Genomic DNA, 21,650 nt, shown 5'->3' with positions numbered 1-21,650 from the left:
AAAATATGTAATTTAGTTTTAGTTGATGTTGACCTATGTAAAAATCCCCTGTTGGCAGTCTTTGATTACTTGTACCATGTTTCAAGGTTAATTCACACTTGGATATGAAAATAATGTCTTTGAGGGTTAGAGAGATGGCTCAGCAGTTAAGAGCACTTGGCCGATCTTGCAGAGGATCTAGGTGCAGTTCCCAGCACCAACATAGCAGCTCACAACTGTCTGTAACTTGTCCCGGGAGATGTGACTCCCTCTTCTGGCCTCTGAGGACACTACATGTAAGTGGTACACAGAAAACACACATTCAGGCAGGCAAACACTCATGTACATATAAACAAAGGGAATTTTGCTTTTTAAAAAGACAATACTTTTTAATATCCAGCACTCCTTCACAGATAGTGTACAGTCCACCATTCATTTACTTAAAGTAAGTTTAAGTTTTGGTTATTACATAATGCCACCATGGATGTTTTTGTGTGGGTGTCATTTTGCTCTAAAACCAAGATATAAACATCCAGAAATAGAACTGATAGATTTTATGTTCTACTTCACAAATCTGTTATCATAAGCTTTGCAAAATTCCAAACTGGTGTGTGTGTGTGTGTGTGTGTGTGTGTGTGTGTGAGAGAGAGAGAGAGAGAGAGAGAGAGAGAGAGAGAGAGAGCTTATGAGCACCATGAGCATAGATGCCAGAAGAGCGCTGTGGGCCACCTAAAATGGGAATTGTGAAAGACTGTGAGTCATCCTGTTGGTGTTAGGAATTGAACCCATACCATCTGCAAAACCAGGAAGTGCTCATCTGGTGAGCCAAACTTTTGGCTCAACATCCTTTCTTAACGATTATTAGTTATAAACACCAAGGACTTTTAGCTTTATGTAGAAAGAATCTCTTGTGCACCCTATGGAAATACTACCTGTCAATAAAAATGCTGTTGGCCTATAAGCTTAGGCAGGAAATAGGAAGTGGGAGTTTTGGCAGGGAGAGAGGATTCTGGGATAAACTCAGGTGTGGGAAGAGATTCAGCCCAAATGCCGATGGAGCTGGTTGCATGAACCTGAGAAGAGGTAACTAGCCATGAGTCAAGACTTAGAATAAACGGGTGAATTCAGTTACAAGCTAGTCAGGGAATGAGCCAGGAACTGGGGCATGGGTGGAAAAAGCCTGAAGTTATAGCTTTAACCATAATTTTTAAAAGCATCTCTAGAAGAAGTACTTCAATTTTAAAAATTTGAGTATCATAATGTCCTATCTGAAGACAAGGGCCTGGGGCACACTTTACTCTTTCCAATTTACTTGCTAAGGTTGAAGGTTTAATCTGTTGACCGACCAGTGATATACCCTGTCACCATTACAAACAAGACTCCTTCAATGAGTTAGAGTAAAACCTTCACTGAAATCCTGACCCCAACTGTATTTTATATGAACGCAAGATTGAGGATTAAGACTAAGTTCACCTACCTGAGCATGTCTCTCTTGTTTCTTGGCTCTGTTCAAACTACTCCCTATATTCCACTAACTACACTATTAGCGGGCAGCATCCTCAAGCTTTTGGCCTTTTCTAGAATGTTGTCTCAGTTAGGTTTTACTGCTGTGAAGAGACACCATGACCAAGGAAACTTTTAAATAGGGCTGCCTTACAGGTTCAGAGGTTCAGTACATTATCATCAAGGTGAGAACATGGCAATGTACAGGCAGGCAGGGTGCAGGAAGAGCTGAGAGTTCTACATCTTGTTCTGAAGGCAAACAGAAGGCTGGCTCCAGGGAGCTAGGGAGAGGGTCTTAAAGACACATTGACATGCCTCCTAATTTTCCAGGCCAACTGGACAATTAAGTGGGACCCCTAGGCCCTGTGGTGTGGTGAGATGTGCAAGAAAATAAAAAGGCACAGCAAGTCAAGAAGTCTGATCAAGCTGGCAAAGATTTTATTGTTCACACAGGTTATATACTCTGAGAACAGGATATGGGGAGGTGTAGGAAAGGAAAGAGGGCTTTGCAGGTGGAGGAAGCTAGCTGCAGCTGTGGGGTCTAACTAGGTTACACCTGTTGTTCTCACAAAGCCTTGCCACTACCAGGGGTTCTAAAAACATCTATCTAGCAGGATGTTGGCTAAATCTAAAGATCAGGAGGAAGGGTTACTAAGGTGGGTTGCTATGAGGCCTTGTTTGAATTTCTGAGAATTGACAAGTGAATCATGGAAGGTAAGCAGAAAGAATAGTAGATAGGAGAGCCAAGAGTAAGGCCTTGCCATGGCTTCCCACACTAATAGTGCCACTCCCTGGGCCAAGCATATTCAATCCATCAAAAATGCTATTAGTCGTATTTTAAGACTTTAACAACTTTTAACAGTCTTCCTGGACCCTAAAAGCAAGGGTAGTAAGAGTAATCTCCCTGCAACCGCTCCCTGCAACTCCCTCAGCATTGGGTAAGTGAACATCAGATTTCTCTCACCTGTTCTTTGCCTCAGCTTGGCTTCTCCACCAGCTGAAAAGATTAACTATTACTTCAGAGGCTTGTGAGCAGCCCCCCCTGCCCAGTGATTATTCCAAAATATGTTATCTAAACCGTTATGTAAACCTTTGCCTACCCAAATACACAAAGCATCTCAGGGACATACTGAAAAGATGACCTGAACACACACTTTCTGCTTAAGGTCCCCAGAGGATAGAAGTATTAAGTCACAGTAGAATCATACTATATGGAAGTCACTCAGTCAGTAACCATTTTCTGAACGGCCAGCACATGTAAGACTAATCTGAATGTGGACTTACAAAGAGCAAAAGGCAACTTCCAATTGGTGTCGGTCTGTGCTTGAAGGAAGAGGTATCTGTCTGTCCCGAGTGTTGCTCATCGTCTGTCTTTTTCCTAGGATTTCACTTAAAAGACTGGGTAATCAGTATTCTAAATGGAGTTTCAACTAAATTCAGATGAAAATATTCAATATATTAGCCCTAGAAATTACAAGAACTAAACAGTTATCTACCTAGCATTTAATAAAACACTTCTATAGTTGGTGATATCCATAAAGTTTATTTTTTAAAAAATGTTAAAAACTAACCATACAGGGTTATTAGATATACTTAAAAAGCTTGTTCCCCACGGTGAAGGAAAGTACATTTGCAACATCTTTCAGACACCATCAGTACAAAAGTAGAATTTCTAGGTGCTGAGACGTACTACAGTAGATCCTATGGTTACATTCCCCCCACCTCCCCTCCCCCAGGGTGGCAGCTACTGTCCAGGATGACGGTGGGTCGTGGTCCACTAGCACAGGTCCTTAGCACACACTGCACGCACAGACAGAGCAAGTCTTCTCTTGCTGTCCAACATTCATTTCAGATGAGTGTGTGAGTAGAAATACATCCCAGATTGTAAACATTCACCAAGAGCTTCCAGGGCACAATGAGCAATAGCGGTGGTCTGGGACTCACCTACTGCTGAGATTATGAAAGATGTTTGGCCATTATCCTAAGCCTCCCTTACTTACAAATCTATAAGAAAGTCGTTCTGGGTATACATTTTTAGTTGAAAACACCTGAAAGTCACTCTAAAGACTATAGTAAGCACCATTTTTACTTTCCTGAAATATATTCAGTTAAATTCAGCAGTACGTATGACAATTGGTAATAAATTAAGTGATAGTCGTCTCAAGTCCCCTTTGTGGATACATATGGACTACTGTATTCCAGTTGATGCTAACATGCATCTGAAGAATAGAACTTCTCCCTCCACACACAGCCAGCCACATGCAGCCAGAGGCGCAACTATCACTTCTGTCCATGGAGGCGGCACAAGCAGACTTAAGGCTGTATTTGGCTATAAAGACTTCAGTCTCCTCTTCAGTAGTCTATGTGGCTCACATAATTCAAAGCTTATAGGGAGGTAATAAGTCCCCAGGTACTCTTAAAATACTAGTCTCAATACAATTTATTGTCATCTTATTTACATAGGTCAGATTAAGGGTTCTGATACAACCACTTTAAAAAGACAACCTGAACAAGCTTTGTCCCTATGTCCCTAAGGAACTCTTTAAAAAAATTATTAAAATTATTGGCCAATTTCATTTGTCAGATTGTTCTCTGCAGTTCTTGGGCAAATCTCGTGTTGTTCCCAAGAAGAATAAAATTCATTGCCATCCACTTTGGGATAGGCCTGTTTGCAGAGAAAATGGTGTTCCTGGTGTGGAGGGATAGCTAGGAAACCCGTCTGTCTGGGCCGGGTAGCTCTCCAGAGCTGATGCTGAATGGACCTGCAGGAAAAAAGGCACAAGCAGTTAGCAGAGTTCCAGTTCACTGGGTGTGGGCTGGCTCCCACCCACATACAACCGGACAGAACAGGGACTAGAGGGCAAAAATACTAATTTAAAAAATAAGTCAGGAGGTGACTTTTTGTTGTTTGGTAGAGGTAATTTGCCTTATTGTATTCATTATAGTTTAAGCATAAGCCAAATTAAATTGCAATTGTCTAAACTAGTTTCCATTTTATTAAAAAACGAAATTGAGTGTTTGTTTTGTTCTGTTTTCAGACAGGGTTTTTTTGGTGTAGCCTTGGCTGTCCTGGAACTCACTCTACAGAGCTGGCTGTCCTGGAACTCTGAGATCCTCCTGCTTCTCTGCCTCCTGAGTGCTGGGATTAAAGGCATGTGCTACTCAACTGGCTCAATTTATTTAAAAAAAAAAAAAAAATCTAGAAATGGGAAAAACAATTCATACATTTGCTTCCCACTCTTTGTTACTCTTCTGAAAGGAAATAAAGAGTCTGCGAATTTGGGGAGAGCTAATGAAACCAATCTTCTAATTCTGGTAAGCCTCATTCTTGCTGGCATTGGACCGTCAAGATGGTGGCCCAGGGCTTTACTTACTCCAGGCTGCATACCTGCTGTAACAAAGCCGACTGCGCAGCTGCGCTGTGCTGTAACTCTTGCAGGGATGATTGTGAGGGAGCCTGGGAAAATCCAGGGATACCTGGGAGGGACAGAAGGCCTGGAAAAACAGAGCTACCGGCAGCTTGGAGTCCAGAAGACAAACTGAAAACAATCGGTAGAAAAACAGGTCAAACTGCGGACACGTGGAGGCGGGCGGCTGCTTCTTCCGTATTTGGCAAGAGGCAACTTAAAAATGGGAAAGCGAACAAATCAGAGCTCCTCTGTAGGACGGAACTGCAGAAATGAGTCACTTGCTGTGATAAAACTTACTCAGAGTGCAGTAACTCTGAAAGCAACATCTCACACATAACACTTCTGGCCACCTTAGAAGCAAACTCTCTCTTACATGTAGTAAGGAGTCACACTCTTACATGGCTGAGGAGTCATGAAACATTTTTGGGTATTGGGCTTCTATTCCTCCACCCCTCGTAGCCCAGTATCTCAATATAAATCAAGACTGAGCTACATAAGCTTGGTGAGAAGTGACTTGAACCTGTGTGCAGCCCAGTCACATACCCGGCTTGTGCCACCAGGGCGGAGTTGAAGTTGGAGCTGAAGGCTGAGGCAAACCCCGGCAGAACAGGTGCAGGTGATGGAGCCGAGGCAGCCACTGGCAATGGGGTAACTGCCACCGTGGAGGGCGCCTGCAGCCCTGGGAATGAGGGCAATGTGGGGGCACCGCTTGGGGCACTAGAGACAGGGAAGCCGGGGTAGGATGGATTAGAGGCGGGCAGCGGGCCCTGGGTGACCGCGAAGAGCGAGGGCACAGCGGTAGACAGGTTGAGTGGGAAGGCCGCAGGAGAAGCATTGGAGGTGGGCAGCACTGAGCGCACCGTTGCAGAGCTAGGGTGTACGGCTGCAGAAGTGGTGGTTGAAGGCCCCGCGAGAGATACGGCAGGATTGAGGGAGGGACTGCCCGGCAGAGGGAAACTATTGGTCAATGAAGTGAAAGGGGGAAGGGCAGTAAAGACTGGAGCGATGGGTGTGGAGGATGCGTGAGGTGGAAGGGACATAGAACCAGCTAAGGGGGTGCTCAAGCTGGAGAGCCCAGACAGGGCAGAGTTAAGGCATGTGGACACACTAATGGGCACTGAGGTCGTGGGGTACCCACGGCCGAGGGCACCTGATAGACCCAAGGTACCACGAGCAGGAGTCCCGGGGTGAGCTGGGCCTTTGAAGGCCGAAGGTGGGGGGCTTGTGGGCTCACTTTTTATCATAACAGGCATAGTTGGTGCAGCAGGGGCAGATGAAATGCCACCTGCATGGGGTCCATGCAAAAGCGAACCTGAGGAGCCACAGCTGATTGGGACTGCTGTGGAGGTGGGGGTAGCTAACGGGGACTGTGCAGGCAGTGTTGGGGCTGCAGAGGTGGCACTAACCACAGGAGACTGCAGGCCTGGGAACATGGCCAATCCTGGGGTGGAAGACCTCTGTGCAGCAGGAACAGCTGCAGGGGGATAGCACTTATTAGTGGCTGACGCAGGAGAATCCGAGTTTCGATTGGGAAGAGAGGATAAAGAAGCCAGTCCACTTGTGACTGCAGATGGCAAGGCAGAGGAATTGATTAAGTGTGTGTCATTTGACGTAAGAAAGCCTTTTAAGGCAGACAGAAGGGGGCTATTTACACCGTGTGGACCTGCAGCACTGGCGATTACAGAAGGGGTCGGGGTGGCTATGCTGTAGGATGCTGGTGGGAAGGGCAAAGGCAGACCTGCGAAGACCGACGAGAGGGGAGCTGGGATTGGGTTACTGGCTGACCCAGCAGTAGAGTTGGCCAAGGAGTGGCTGGTGAATGGGGCACAAGTGGAAGCAAATGTCTCACTGGAAGCCAGAGTGACCCTTGGTGTCGAGCTGGCCTGAGTGGATAGGTTAGGGGTGGCAGATAGACCTGGCAGTGGCACTAGGCCAGAAAAAATGGAAGGGACTGGAGCGGGTGTGGTGCTGTGGGTGGAAGTAACAGGTGTGACGGGCACGGAGGGGGTCCGGATCACAGTCGGGTTCGGGGTGGATGGCTGAGGCGTCGGGAACACCGCCAGGGCAGTGTTGGGCGCACTCATTCCGGCGCCGGGGGCAGCTGCTGACACGGATGGATGGTTTACTGCCTTGGCTGGGGACACAGCAGGTACTGGAGTTGCAGCGGGAGTCGAAGGATTAGAACCATGAGGAGAGAAGAGTTGACTCGCTGGGGTGGAAAATGCTGGGGGAGAGAAGAGGCAGGTGTTTAATAGTGTTGGAATGTCCAATTTAAACGAAAAGTGGCACAGCCACTGTTTTGGAGGGGAGAAGTCATATTTCACAAATACCAAAGAAAAACAAGGGCAAGCATCCAGTTGCTCTTGTCAGTACTGAGCTGCTGGGAGCTTGAAGAACCCTTTCTCTAGGGAGAACACATACACAACCTCAGGACCATCTCACTACCTGGGCAGCCACAGCCTGCCTTGGGACCACTGGAAAGCCTTACACAGCCCGTCCTGGCCACAGTCTGTTTTAGTAAGTTTGTGTCAGGGATCCATACAGGTTCACCTTAGAGGGTAGATCCTAAACCACCCAACAACTTGTTCTCAATATTTCCTTGTGTTTGCTACACCATCTAATTCTGCTATCTCTATGGATAATTAAAAGGAGGATTTGGGGTGATCTGGGTTCTTCCTCCTGGGATGAGTTCAATGGCTGTGTCCAGCTGCTCTGTGGCAGCTGATGGGAACCCGGACTTCTACAGGCAATGCCACTGTGATCAGCACTGTCTGAGACTGTATTTAGACCAATTCTGTTTCAGAGGTAACACAGACAGCTCCTCCCTCTGTAGTGATAACCACTGAACTGCACTGTTCAGGGAGTTAAGACAGATATTTAAAGATGTGTGTGGAAACCAGACTCTTGGCAAGAGGACACTCATGATCACTCCATCTGCCTCACATTAATCCAGAGACCTACACTCCCATTTTATATATGGGTAAGCTGAGGGTTAGCCAGTGGATTAATAAAGGCCATACAGTTATGCAGCTTAATTATAGAAGCTTGTATAAGGCCTGGCCTCAATACTCCAGCACAGCAAAAACCAAACCAAACAACAACAACAACAAAAAAAATAAAAACCCCAAAACCTACAACAAATAATACCACACAGCTATCACATGGTAGGGCCCATGGTCTTACCACTACAGAGGGAGTCTTTATTACTGTTTTGTAATTTTTAAAAAGGAAATTTTAAAAAATGTGTGTGTGTGTGTGTGTGTGTGTGTGTGTGTGTATTGACTGTAAAGGCTTTAAAATTGTCTCCATAAGGTCGAATGACTTGTTTCCAGAGCTAGGTAAAGCCTCGGAAAGAAATCCTGACACCTACCACCCTGCCCTCCCTCCTCTGCACCTTCGCTGGCCACACCTCTGGGCACCTTCACAGAGAGGGGAGATTTCCCAACACCCCCAACCTCGGCACAGTAATCAGATGTGTGTTACCTTTTTTCTCTGAGCGAACTCCTCTTCTTCCACACAGAGAGCTCCCTTCCTACCACTCATTTCTCACTGGGTAGGACAGTTCGGTGCTGCCATCTGGAGGCGCCACCCAGGCCACCTGTGTTCAGTGCCTTTGCTGCTCCCATGCCCTTATCCCTTTCCATGTAAGGTTATGTCTAATGGGCTTACTAGACTTATTAACTGTCAAAAAGGGTTATCTTTGTGTGCATATGAAAATCTCCTCTCCCGTATCACAATGCTAAGTGAATAAGGATGTACATGTTATGTGATTCTTAGATTTCATGGAGTTTTGCAAGTAGAATACAAAGCTGTAAAATGAATTTAAATCCAGACAATATGTGCATTTCTTGAACATAACTCTATCACTATCAAGTCATTCTTAGTGAATTACCCTACATCTAGGAGCCTTTCCCAAGCTGTCCCCTGTGAGCAACAGCCAGCAGTCGTGACAGACAGCACTTGTTTCTGGATCTACTTGGTACTTACTTTGACTCTGGGTAGGTTTTGTCTGACTGGAGAGGTCTTCATTGTCTATATAAAAACAAACAATTTCAAACTTTAATCAGATTATTCTCCCACCATAATCACATATAGATGTCAAAAAAAGCTAAGATAAAGTAATTAGACATCATTGAAAACACTGAAGGAAAAATAAGGTACACAGGAAAGAATCATATCCACATGACTAGAACAGGTCGTTACTATACGGACACATCTACAGACACATATATGAACACTCCGTGACTCATTTAAACAGCCTACAGCCGTAGGTCTTTACCTGTTCCTGCTGGATTTGGAGTGTACTGGGGTGGAGGCGGGACGCCTGGAGCTATCACATTGGCTAATGGTACCAGACCCGCATTGTTGTAAGCACCTGAAGTGAGCACATGATAGAAAAAGAAAGAACTTAGTATCACTGGCTAGGAGTTAAAATCTGCACCATTGTGGGAAATGTGGTTTTAAACTGTCATGTAATAGAGAGGCATCTCACAAGGAGACAGCGTACGTGAGAACTGAGGGGGAAGACAGTCCTGGCTGTATGCCCGTCCCAGACACCTTCTGACAGGTGAGGCAGGTTCACCCTTAAGCCCAGTACACAGACTTGACCATTTCCATATATACTGATGATACCTCTGGACATCAGCTACCTAAAAAAGGGCACTTAAGGCCAGTTACCAAAGTGAAAAGCCCTAATAATAAGGTGATTAAGACAATCTGCAATTCAGGTAAACATGGAAAACACACTAAAACTAAACTATACCTGTGGCAGCGTGCTAGACCAAGATACAGCAGCTGGCCATCAGCAAAATTAAGCTCTCAGAACTGAAGTGCTGTAGATTCCCCACGCACATACAGCAGCTTGTCCTCTCAATGTAATGAACAGAAGAAAGAAAAAGTGCAGACAAGGAAGTGCTTACTTGGTGCGATGGTGGCATGCGGCCGGCATGGAGGTATTGGGTAGGGGACAGGTTTGTGTGGATTGTATGTTGAAGGAGGCTGGACAAGGAAAGCACAGTAGTTAGACATCACCGAGAACGAAAGCACATCTCCCGATAAAACAATACAATCTGAAGAGACTGAAGATGCCCCAGTTGTCACAGCTCAGATTACGTAGTCTTTGCTTTCATTACGGTGGTTCTTCTCAGTTCCAAAGGTACAGCTTGCCAGACATGCTGTGTTTTTATTTTAGCATCCATTCATCCTCCCAATAAAGGTCAGACCTGAATGAACAGCAGGTGCCTTTCTGACCCAGCCTGGGCCAAACCCAGGAATTCCCATTTCCAGTATGAAAGCCAGACAAGAGACCTTTAGGTCTCTCCTTGACACATAATGACCTCAAGGACAATGTCCTCCTACGATCACTAGGATCTTCAGGGTCTGGTCTCTCAAGGGCAATGCTCTCCTGCGATCATTAGAGCTCAGCACTGGGAGGTTCATTAGCACCTGGCAATCTGACAATTGTTATACTATGGATTAGGAACTGCATGTTTTTGTTCTTTTGAAATCTTTAGATTTACAAGCCCTTATTTTACAGTTGATGGCATTTACAGAATCTGAAGTATCCAAAGCTCCACCAAACACTGTATTTTACCCAGAGTGGAAGAGGAAGCAGGAGTCATAGGGCAGAGGACTCCACTGGAGGGAAGGAACTGTTTCCTCCGGGCCTCATAAGCAGCCACCTGCTTCTCCTGTCTTGTGAATGGGCAGAGAACTTGAAGGCCTATGTGGGACCACCAGGAGGTCCATTCTCCGGTTCAATTCACATTTCCAGGCATTACAGTCATTCCCTTTGAAGGACAAGGGCCTGGCTCCATGCCTGGTTCACTGACATTAAGACTGATTAGCTAGCAGGTAAACATCACTTTCTAATCCTTAGCCAAACAGATGAATGTGGCTAGGTTAGCTTTCAAATCAAGTGCTTACTCTCCAAAGAGCCTTGAGCTCCTGAACTAAGTCCGTAGACTCAAGCCCTAGGCCATTCTCTTGGACCTGGAATTTCTACCACATTTGAACTGCAACACAAACCCTTACCTCACACAGACAGAAGCTACACATAGAGAACCTAACACCTGCTTCCTATTTCTACTTCAGCACGTACTGGTTTGGACGGCCCGAGAATCCGCGCTGCTATTCCTTTGCCTTCATTGGTAATTTCTTCACCATCCTTTTTCAGAGGAGTTCCCTAGTTAAAAAAGAGAAAGAGAGGGGAGGTGGGGGGTGGTGGTGGTGGTGGTGATAGTTTAGACACAACAGACAACTGCACTGAATTATTCTGAAGGGACTTGCTAAGAATAAGTCTTGGATTCCAGGTCCAATCATGCTCCAGTTGGCTACCTCACCTTCCCCTCAACCAGCATACCATGGTTGCAGAGGGGATGACAGGGAAGGATGATGTGTAGACTAATACTTGCTACATGCGCACACACGCCCGCGCACACGCGCACGCGCGCGCGCGCGCACACACACACACACACACACACACACACACACACACACACGCATGCCAACTTTCATGCTAGTGTATATAAATCAGAGACTGAAAAAGAAACCTGGTGTCTAAGACCTCATTAGAGACCGCTCTATAGAACAGATCAGAAATCTCCATAGGCTGTTGCCTCAGGCAGTGTCCTTAGGCAGCACACACTGCTATAGAGGCCAGCTTCCAAGATGGCGCCACTGCCCACTGCTGCCCACCATCCATCTCAGAATAACTAGGGCTGACGTGTGCCACGACCATGACATTAAAGAATGGCACTGATTCCCAGAAGCAAATCCTAAGAAGCCTTGTTGCAGCTGCCCCTGCCTCCCCTTGGTTACATGTGCTGTGGAAACTAGCTACCACGTCATGAGGGTACTCAAGTCCTTGTGGTAAGGAATAAGATTCCTGGCAACAAGCAACATTAACTTGCCAGGCACTTAGTCAAGTTTGCAGGTAAAACCTGAGCCAGAACTACATGGCTAAGTAAGCCACTCCCACTTCTCCCAGTCAGGAAAACTACAGGAGCATAGTGTGGTGGCCCAGGCCTTAAATCCTAGCAATTGAGAGGTAGGTGTGGGTAGATCTCTGAATTCTAGGCCAGCCTACTCTACATTGTGAGTTCCAGGCCAGCCAAAGTTGTGAAGACCATGCTCGGGGGGGGGGGGGGGGGAGAAAAAAAAAAAAAAAAAAAACCAACAAACCAACCAACTAACCAAACACTACTGGAAATAATAGATGTCTACTATTTAGTCCATGAAGCTCTGGGGCTTTGACATAGTAATAGAAATGTAATGACTTTTGAATGTAACTTTTGAAAAGATTATTTTCCAAGGGCTTTGAGCACCACCCACTGGTGTCCAAACAAGATTCTTATAGGGCTCCATCTGGCAGTTTCCCAAGTGGGTTCTTGGCTATGCAACTGTTGAAAACTGCTGAGAATACTTGGCAAATAAAGCAGCAAAATCGACCTTTATCTGGCACGTTCTGAGGGTAATGTAGTCAGTTAATGGTTACACATGAACTTCCAACTGTCTATCAGTTAAGTGGAAGACAGGAGACTCCTTCCCTTTGGAGAAGCATCGTAAGCTGGCATGTTCTCACACGCAGCACCTCCATGTACAGATCTGTGCTACTGTGACACTTGGTTATGGGAAATTTCATTATGTAGAAGCAAGCTTACAGGGAAAATTCCATTTATGCGGCTGGGTTTTCCTTTGGGATAGGGGTTTCCTGGAAAGGTTCCGCATGAAGAAATCATGGCATGAGGGGCTTTGCAGCCTGCCTTGGAAGCCTGTAACATGAAAAAGAAAGTGGTTAATAAAAATCAAACTCATACCGTCAGGCACTCAGGGTGACAGGAAGTCCAGCCGAGGCCATGAACTAGGGAGCAGCACAGCATTGCCACATTCACCCACCAGTCAATCACCAGGGACCTCTAGGAACCCAAGGGAGTGTCTAACGAAGTGAAGGTACTTCTGTGGAATTGTTACCATGGTTACACTATGTACCATCAGGGCTGTAACCAACAGGATCAAGAAAGGTCTGTTATTTAGCAATAGGATGTGATGTGCACACCTTTAATCCCAGGACACAGGCAGGCAGAGTTCTGTGAGTTTGAGGCTAGTCTGGTCTACATAGTGAGGAGTGTCTGCCCCATTTCTTTAACTGACTACCAAAACAACAACAACAACAACAACAACAACAACAACAAGAAACCACACCAAACCAAACACAAAAAATAAAAACCCAAACAGTCAAAATGAGATTGCTTTGAAAAAATGTTTACAGCTTAATTAAATACACACACACACACACACACACACAGCACTTGTTGCTCCTGCAGAAGACCTGGTCCCAACACCCACATTGGGTAGCTCACCCTCTTCTGCCCTTCACAGGCACCCACTTACAGCCACATATTCACACACATTAAGAAAAACAAATTATTTAAGGATGTTTAAAAAACAATTCCAAAGAGCTAGGCTACTGAAAAAACAGGAATGATTTAGTGTTTGCTTGTGAGAAACTGAGAAAGAATTTAGGTATATGGTGGTTACACTGCACTCTCAGCTTCTAAGATGGTACCTCAGACACATGGGCTGGTAATAAATGAGGAGTACTTTGTAAAGCAAATGCATCCAGTGGATGTACACTGTATTACAGGAATACCCAGGTATAGTCAAGTAATATGTGCAATATACACAACACATACAGTCATATTCATATTGCAGTACTTACAGGAATCCTGTTTGTATTTATAATTATTTTTATAAATTACCAAAAATCACATTAATTGCATAATATAGCCTCCAACTAAATACTTCAACGTTTAAAAAAAAATCACCTCAATTTAGTCATAATAAATTATACTAGAAAAATAACCTTATATATAAATTTGTATATTTCTATTATTTCGTTAGGACAAATTCTTAACATAACTTTGGACTAAAACATAGGAACAATTTGATTAATTCATTTACATTAATAGTATTCCACTCAAAAGAGCATGTGGTCCCAGAACATTTCTGAGTCAATGAGTTATGCATGGAATACATTAGAGGGAAGACACCCACAGCTATGTATATAGGACTCCAAGATTTTGTCAAGAAAATCAGTGACACTGGTGTTAAAGAGATGTAGGATGAGTGTCATCTCAGCAATAGAAACAAGCAGGGAGCCAGAGCCTCCTTCCTGACCTTAGGAGGCGTCAAGGACCACACTGATGAACAGCAGGGCCTTGGAGAGCATCCTGTATCTCCTTCATTCAGGCTTCTGCTTCAGTGGACAGGCAGCATGACCTTGGCAATTTGCAAGTCAGAATCAGATGCTTGGATAGAAAATATGTCCCCTTTACAGATTTTCATAAATGACATGGAGTTTTGTTTTAGTATTCTTTCTTATGAGTTTGATTACTGTAAGTCTGCTAACAAAGCAAATATGCAGCCACTGTTCCTAAGCAGGTGGACATAAAATGTTTGGTGTAATGGCACCACAGGGGAAAGATACAAGCGCCCTGCTGGATAAGCCACCACCAGTGTCTCACTCCTGAGTCATCTCTGTACCCACAAGCTTCTTCTACAGGGCTTTACCTGTGCTCCCTGGCTGGCAAGAATGTCTGCTTCTAAGTGAGTTCCCAGCACCGCCGCAGTGAGGCAAGCACTTCACTGTTCACCCCCCAGACGCAGCACAGCATCTGCACAGTATCTGTGAGGGTTACCTGCTCCAGGACTCGCTTGCACCGTTTCTTCTCAGACATGTTGATTCTGAATAAATCTTCAATGGGACGAGAGTTCTGTGCGTCCACAATATTTCTGTCAAGGAAACATGACTTAGCTTCTGTTTGAGGATCCAGTCAGATATACATATCAGAAATGTCTTTATGGCATGTTTTGTGTTTTCAAGGACATATAAACAATACCAGACTGTAGAATACATTCTCTGTGAATAAGCAACTCGCCCACCCTTAAACTTTGCTAAAGCTTAGGTCTCTTCTCTTCTCTTCAAGCTCACACTTACTATGGGTCTCATGTGTCAAGTCAGGGGCATTCCCACGGCCTCACATCACCCCATCACTGTTGGAACTGAAGGCTCTGAGGTACAAGTATCCTGCTCAATAAACATCCCACATTTTTGTCAGCTTGCCTTTTAAGTTACGTAGGATGGGAAGAAGGCAAAGAAAATGCTAAAATGCAGGAGTGTGAAACAGCCATTATTCTATGAAGGAAGGTCTTCATTATCCCGTGAGCTAAGACCACATACATAGGAAGTACTTATTATTCTGTGAGCTATGACCACAGATGTAGGAAGAATTAATGATGTAATGACACCAGAATCCAGCACTGTGTTTTCACAGAACGTGGGCATTTTTGTTTGTTTCTTTTGTTTGCAGACAGGTTCTTATTGCCTTACTCAGGGTCCCCTGCCTCTGGCTCCCCAAGTTCTGACATAACTGACGAGTGCTACCACACCCAGCAATTTTTATAGATGATTTCATCAGGTTCTGCTTGGTTACGTAACTGGCACAGTGCACGTCATTTTTCATAGACTATCTTGGTAGCATTCTGCTGCCCCACGTAACTGATGCATTCACAGAGATCAGTGACTTTAAAAGCCAGTTAAACTTCCAGGTTTGAAGGAAGCAGTAAGAGAAATACTCACGAGGCCAAGAGCTCCAGAGCAGCCAGCTTGTCCTTGCTAAAGGTGAAACAGCTGAGGATGCTCACCACTTCAGCTGGGTGGACCGCCACCATTTTCTATCACAAAAAGAAAACATGTTTCAACATGAGATCGTCTTATCAGACCTTACCAGCTTTGGGGAACTATAACTAAATTCTGTAGTATAAACATTTTAGGACACAGCCTATATCTTAACTGAAAATAACACAAGCAAAAGGTATGCCTCGGCAACTCTAGAAAAATTCCCAAAGTTCTGAGTCACGAGTGGACTCCTTTTAGTGTAATGATTTCAGAAACACACCTAGGTTCTACACATAGAGTTTAGGTCTGAACTTTCCAATGTGCTCACCTGTAACAAGTGTAAAATCCTCTGAATGGCCATCTACCAAGGTGGCATGTACACAAACAAGAGTGACTCAACCCACCAGGCAAGGCACAAGAGTCAGAGCCAGGGAAAGGACTGTGCTGCAGCTTCCCTAAGACATGGCTTCCTTTAGTCTACAGTGATGCACTATGGGAGATGCTGCCAAATCTGAATCATAAGGGTCAAAGTCCCAGGACTGTGCTTTGCAATGAGTACAGTCCCTTAATTTGCCAGTTAGAGCCCATAGAGGATTTAATAGTAACACAGTTTCACACCCTGGAAGGTTTTCTAACATAGTTATTTGGTATATCAAAGTATAATGGGATTTAAGGTTAGCTTTCTGATACAAACCACAATTTGGCCTGGATTGTGTGAAATGGGAATGAAACATTGTTACTTTGCACAGTGGAGAAGGGGAGTCACTCACGTGCTGTAGTGCTTTCATGGCCTTCAGCTGTGGCTCTGCCCAGGAGAAGTACCTTAGGAGATCAACCACCTGCAAGCAAAGGCTTACTTCAGCTCTGATGGCAGGGAGAGTCTGCACACATTTCTTTCAAATAGGCTTCAACACTTGTAATTCCCGTCACCATCTCCATGTGGGAGAAGAGCACATGGCACCAGGGGCCACCCGTGCAGCAAAGCATAACCACTGTACTCCAGACCCACAGCAGCACAGGGCTCCTATCGAGTGCTCAACAGTCACATGATACAACAGCTTGCACAGAGGACAATGTGGACAAAGAATGTTTGTACCATCGTAGAACCTTCTGGACAGCACTGGTCTAGGAAGAAAGAAAAACACACAGTGCTGGCAAGATGGCCCAGTGGGTAGAGGTGTGTCCCGTTAAGACTGAAGACCTGAGTCGATGCCTGGGACTCCCACAAGCTGTCCTTGCAGACCATCACGTGAATGTGGTGGCATTTCCGGCCCATTCCCTACAATAAATTGTTCTTTTGTTCCTTTCTTTTTCCTTCCTTCCTTTTCAAAGAAAGGAGACATACAATCTAGACTTAGCCTGGAAGTGCATGACTGGCAACTAAGTAAATCTCTGCCTCAAAATAAAATTAAAAAAAAAAAAAAAAAAAAAAAAAAAGGAAGTCCCGGATGTAGTTCAGTGGAAGGGCGCATGCACAGCATGTACGAGGCCCTGGGGTACCATGAGAAACAAATCCAGGAAATAATGCATATGGAAAGCACAGGAAGCTGAAAAGTTAGATGGAGATGGGGCGTGAAAACAGGAACCACACACAGAAACGACACATCAAGGTGTGTACAAGCACCGTGCAGCGTACAGTGACTGGCTGAAGGCCCGCATGGCTACCCTTGGGCTTGAATCTGCAGATTATACAACAGCAGCCAGAGGCCCGGATCTAGCTCAGCACTGCACTGTAAGAGTCAGAGGGCAAGGATCCCAGAGTCTCCTCCCACCACCCACAAATAGGCCTTGAAGCAGGAGTGAACGCTGTGATGTAGTCAGGAGTGGGCAGCACAGAGATGCCCTCACCCTGGGCCACGGTCTTAAAGGAAAATACAAAGGAATAATATGGGAGGGGCCTGTGGTCTTTGTAACCGTTCAACATTTATTCATGTCTTCTTTGATCATACAGTGAATTTTAAAACCATTATAAACTAGCAATATGGGACCCGGTCCTGAAATTACTATTTCTGTCACAGTTGGACCTAAATTAGTCTGTCACAGGCCAACCTTGAACTCAGGAATCTGTCTTCCTTTGTTTATAAGCAACAAAAACTTTAGCTGGGTGAGATTTCCTTCCTTAGTATCTTCCTGACAAGTTGGCTCACAGCGAGGCTGCTTTTGTTCCTTTAGATTCGTGAAGCCCCTCATAATTCATGCTGCATTCTTGTTTTTAAACCTATGTTTCTAGAGTTTTTTCTCAGGCTTAAAGGCTGTCCTGAAGGTCCCAATGGTTACCATTTGGCTAAGACATGAGCCACACCTTAGCCTCCCAGACTCATGGAGTCATTAATGTTGACAGGGAAGACTTGAAGGAAGAGAGTAAGATCTGTTCTTACACAAATAAGTCTTACACCCACAGCAGCCATGGACACTCATGGAGCCTTCCCCCCTCTCCCTCCCCACTGGCCTGCTGGCCCTGTCCAATGGGCAGGGAACCAAGTCATTTGGTCCCTACCAAGGCCATGCTAGACCCAGCAAGATGCCTTGGAACTGGAGTTCTGAATGGTTGTAGGCTGTGACCACCAGGGTGTTAAGAGCCAAACCTGGGTCTTCTGCAACAGCAGAAAGTGCTCTTAACCACTGAGCCATCACTTAGGCCCTAAGTTTATAAACTTTTGATATTTCCCCAGAATAACTGACAGTTTTATAAGTTGCTTTAAAAAGGATACAGTGTTTTAAAATCACCTTAGACAATGAATGTGGTGTAACCCACTAAGTTCTCCTAAGGCTTTGAAGGCCTTTTTTTTTTTTTTTTTTTTTTTGCCAGAACTAAGAACTTCTCAGGGAATAAGGCAACAAAGTAAAAGCAATTCTGAATGTAAACAGACATTAACTAGAGCAGTAGTACAACGAGGATTTAAAAAACAAAGAATACCTGTTCACTGGAGAAGTACCCATGAACATATTCAATTGCTTTTAATTTATATTCTGTCAAAACAGCCTAGAAAAGGGGAAAAAAGGAATTAATGTACATCAGCAGCATGTTAATATGCAGGTACTGAAACCACATACACACCCACACAGACTGACAGGGACTGGTCTCATTCAGCTCTAGCTGAAGCGGCAGCAACTAAGGTAAACAAGAAATTCTATCCTTGCTGGGCCTTCAGGAACAGGTGTACAGAAGGAGCAACATTGTAACAGAGTCAACATTAGTACAAATTATGTTTCAAATTTGTGAATGTCTATTTTCACACCATCTCTTACTGATACAATTTACCCTTTTTATTCTTTCTTCCAAGAGTAGGTTCACTATGAAGCCCAGGCTGGCCGGGAACTCACAAGGTGGCCCCCAACAGAGTCTTTAGAACTTGCTTCCTCATTCATAAAGGGGAATCCCAATCATAACCTTCAACAAGCTGTACTGAGGTCCTAATAATTAGAAAACTGATAGAGAGATGTTTGATATATGTCTTCCTTCCTCTGTGGGACCTATCAGCAGATGAGAACAGATGCCTTTGCCCTAGCACTATGCAGAAGTCATACCTGCTCCTCTACCAGCTACTGTGGACCTCAGAGATGGAAAGACTAAAGCAAGCTGCATAGATTACGAGCACTCATAAAATATGAACTGGCCATTTTCTCCTCACTACAAAACAGCAATAATTGTACTTTCTCTATATATGCTTCTGCTAGAAGCAAATGCAACGACCAGTAAAATCATCCAGGGTGCTCAACAGTTCAACCTTTACATGGCATTCTGGGTAATGCACGATGAGGAGTGTTATTATCCTTATCATTAAAGAGACAGTCAAAAACAAGGTTCAGGACCAAATCCTGGCTTGAGCCGATAACACCAATCCTATCTCAAATCTTCCCCTAATGCAGGAGAGGGCTAGCTGTGGCCCCCACACAGGGCATGAAACACATTTTTTTTAAAAAAATACCAGACTCCTGGGGGAGCATTAGATACCTAATGAGGGCTTGGCTTGGTGTTGTACATTGGGAGTATGCCACCTAACTCCAATTAAAAAGCTGGAGTCAAACAGAAAAATGCTTACTAATTAACAGCTCTTATTATTCCCGTTTTGAGAAAACAAAACAATGCCCTTCCTATTTTCCCCCAAGTGTCTTCTCACATGTTTCTACTTTAAGTGAGAGTCAGTATTATCTGTGGGTGTACAGTAACAACAGAAGAGGTGACCCATTCAAATGGACATTTACAAAGTCTAAAGCAATTTCTAAAAATTATAGCACGGCCCCTACTTAGAAATGCCTCTGTATTTCACTCCATTTTAGCAAACTAAGATACTGTGGATGCGATTCTCCACCTGGCAGAGCCAACTGGCAGCACATTTTGATTGCAGACTAGAATTGTGGACTTGAAGCCCCCCTCTGATGAAGACTTTTATCTCTGGAACCTTTCTGGTTCCCTCGTTAATATTTATTGCCAGACATTTTTACAAGGCTGAGAAGGGAGAAGATACACAAATGCACGTCCGCACTGCTCCAAAGCGGAAGTCTGCATTCAGGTCTACTTTAACTTAAAATTTATTTTCTCAGAGTGGTTAAAAACCAGCTCAGAAACCAACCATGTGTGGCAAATTCCAAATACATGGTAAAACGACATTTTGTTTCAAATTTTAATTAAATAAGACTCAGCAAGAGCAGAATATTTGAAAAAGAAAAATCTGCACCATCAAATAGGAAAAATTAAAAGTATGTTATTTGAAAAGGGGGAGGGGGGTCTAACAAAGAGCAAAACAAAACCCTAGAACTTGCGGCAATTTTTGCAGTGCCAGTCAGGGGCACCGATTTGAGATTCCAAACAGATGCAAGACAGCCCCATGCAAGCTGTGTGGCTCAAGGCCACGGCACTGCCTTTCCGTCAAACGGGGAACCTGTTATTTTTGCCTAAGAGATACTTTTAGACTCAGCCCTACATTCCAAAATTTTTTCATTTTTTTCTGCCTGGTTCAATCCAGGAAACAGTAAATATAAACAGTTTAAAAAAGCAGAGGAGGAAAGCAAAGGCAAGGAAGACATTCTGCCTAGCTTGAGATTTGAAAAGGAACTTAGTAAGCATCTCTTCCAGTGCCCAGCCACTCCTCTTACTGAAACATGTTAACATTGAATAAATGTCACTCAACCAAAAGCTCAGTTATTAAGGATTTACAGTTGGCTCTGGAACCGTGGGTAATACAAACGTAATTCCTGTATCACAATGACGTTCCCAAGTTTAGCCGTGAGGTGGCTTATCTTCTATTAAAGCGCTGCAATCTACTAAGATGCAAGCTCTAACGTTACACAGGAAAGTTCAAGTCCCTTTGGTGACTACACACAATACCTCAAAGAAAGTAACTCACGACAATTAACTCAGAATTTTAGAGATCAAGGTCAATTACCTTTCGAATTTCATCCAGCACCGTTTCAAAGGACTTTTTGTCCATCTTGAGTACTATTCCGATGTGACGTCTAACAGTTCTACTTGCAATTACGAAACGCTCATTCCACGTTCGACTCGTGGATAATACACCAGAAGGAGAGAGGAGGCGAGGAGGTAGAGAGTATTGCAAACTGCACCAAAAACAAAACAAAAATCCCAGAACGGAAACTTGGAAAAAGTTTTTTTTATTAAAATCAGACTTCAGTAGCTTCTTCACACAAAGCTTCAGATGCTCAGGGCAGAGCCGGCATGTGCGTTTGCAGAAATCAGGGCTCGGGAGGGCGCCGAGGGCCGAGCGCTCCTCCGAAGGCCGCCGAGCCACGCTCAGCTCACCGCAGCAATCGGGGACACGTGGTTCCACGGGCGCTCAGCCCCGCCGCTCCGCCCGATCCCGGGGTCCCGCAGCTCCCGCAGCCGGCGGCCCCGCAGGTCCTTTGTTACGGGTTTTCGTAGCTTCCGGGAGCGGGTCGGCGGCCAGGGCGCACTAGAAGCCGGGCGAAGAGGGACACAGCCTCACCAAGGGCGGCTCTCGAGCACCGCAGCGCTCACACGAACACACGCCCAGCGGGAGCACCCCTAAATGCCCCCACCAGCTCCAGAGGACCTTCAGTAGAGCGTGTCGCGCCCACGAGACGCAATTATGCGCCGCCAC

At 44.9% G+C, this 21,650-nt stretch overlaps 1 protein-coding gene across 1 annotated transcript; it reads right to left on the bottom strand.

The window, feature by feature from the left end:
* Window positions 1-3,904: 3,904 nt before the first annotated feature.
* Window positions 3,905-21,365, bottom strand: Proser1 (proline and serine rich 1). Its single transcript, XM_034499805.2, has 13 exons — window positions 20,958-21,365; window positions 18,488-18,553; window positions 16,341-16,409; window positions 15,532-15,626; window positions 14,591-14,684; window positions 12,554-12,664; window positions 10,993-11,076; window positions 9,812-9,890; window positions 9,172-9,267; window positions 8,880-8,924; window positions 5,436-7,116; window positions 4,871-5,021; window positions 3,905-4,244 (listed from the first exon to the last, which is right to left on the bottom strand). The coding sequence occupies exons 1-13, from the start codon at window positions 21,000-21,002 to the stop codon at window positions 4,122-4,124; spliced, it is 2,739 nt and encodes a 912-aa protein (XP_034355696.1). The 5' UTR covers window positions 21,003-21,365; the 3' UTR covers window positions 3,905-4,121.
* Window positions 21,366-21,650: the final 285 nt, after the last annotated feature.

Source organism: Arvicanthis niloticus, chromosome 4 (genome assembly GCF_011762505.2).
Source record: "Arvicanthis niloticus isolate mArvNil1 chromosome 4, mArvNil1.pat.X, whole genome shotgun sequence".
Lineage (NCBI taxonomy): Eukaryota > Metazoa > Chordata > Mammalia > Rodentia > Muridae > Arvicanthis > Arvicanthis niloticus.
The sequence above is the reverse complement of the archived record's forward strand: the minus strand, read 5'-3'. Positions and strand labels throughout refer to the sequence as shown.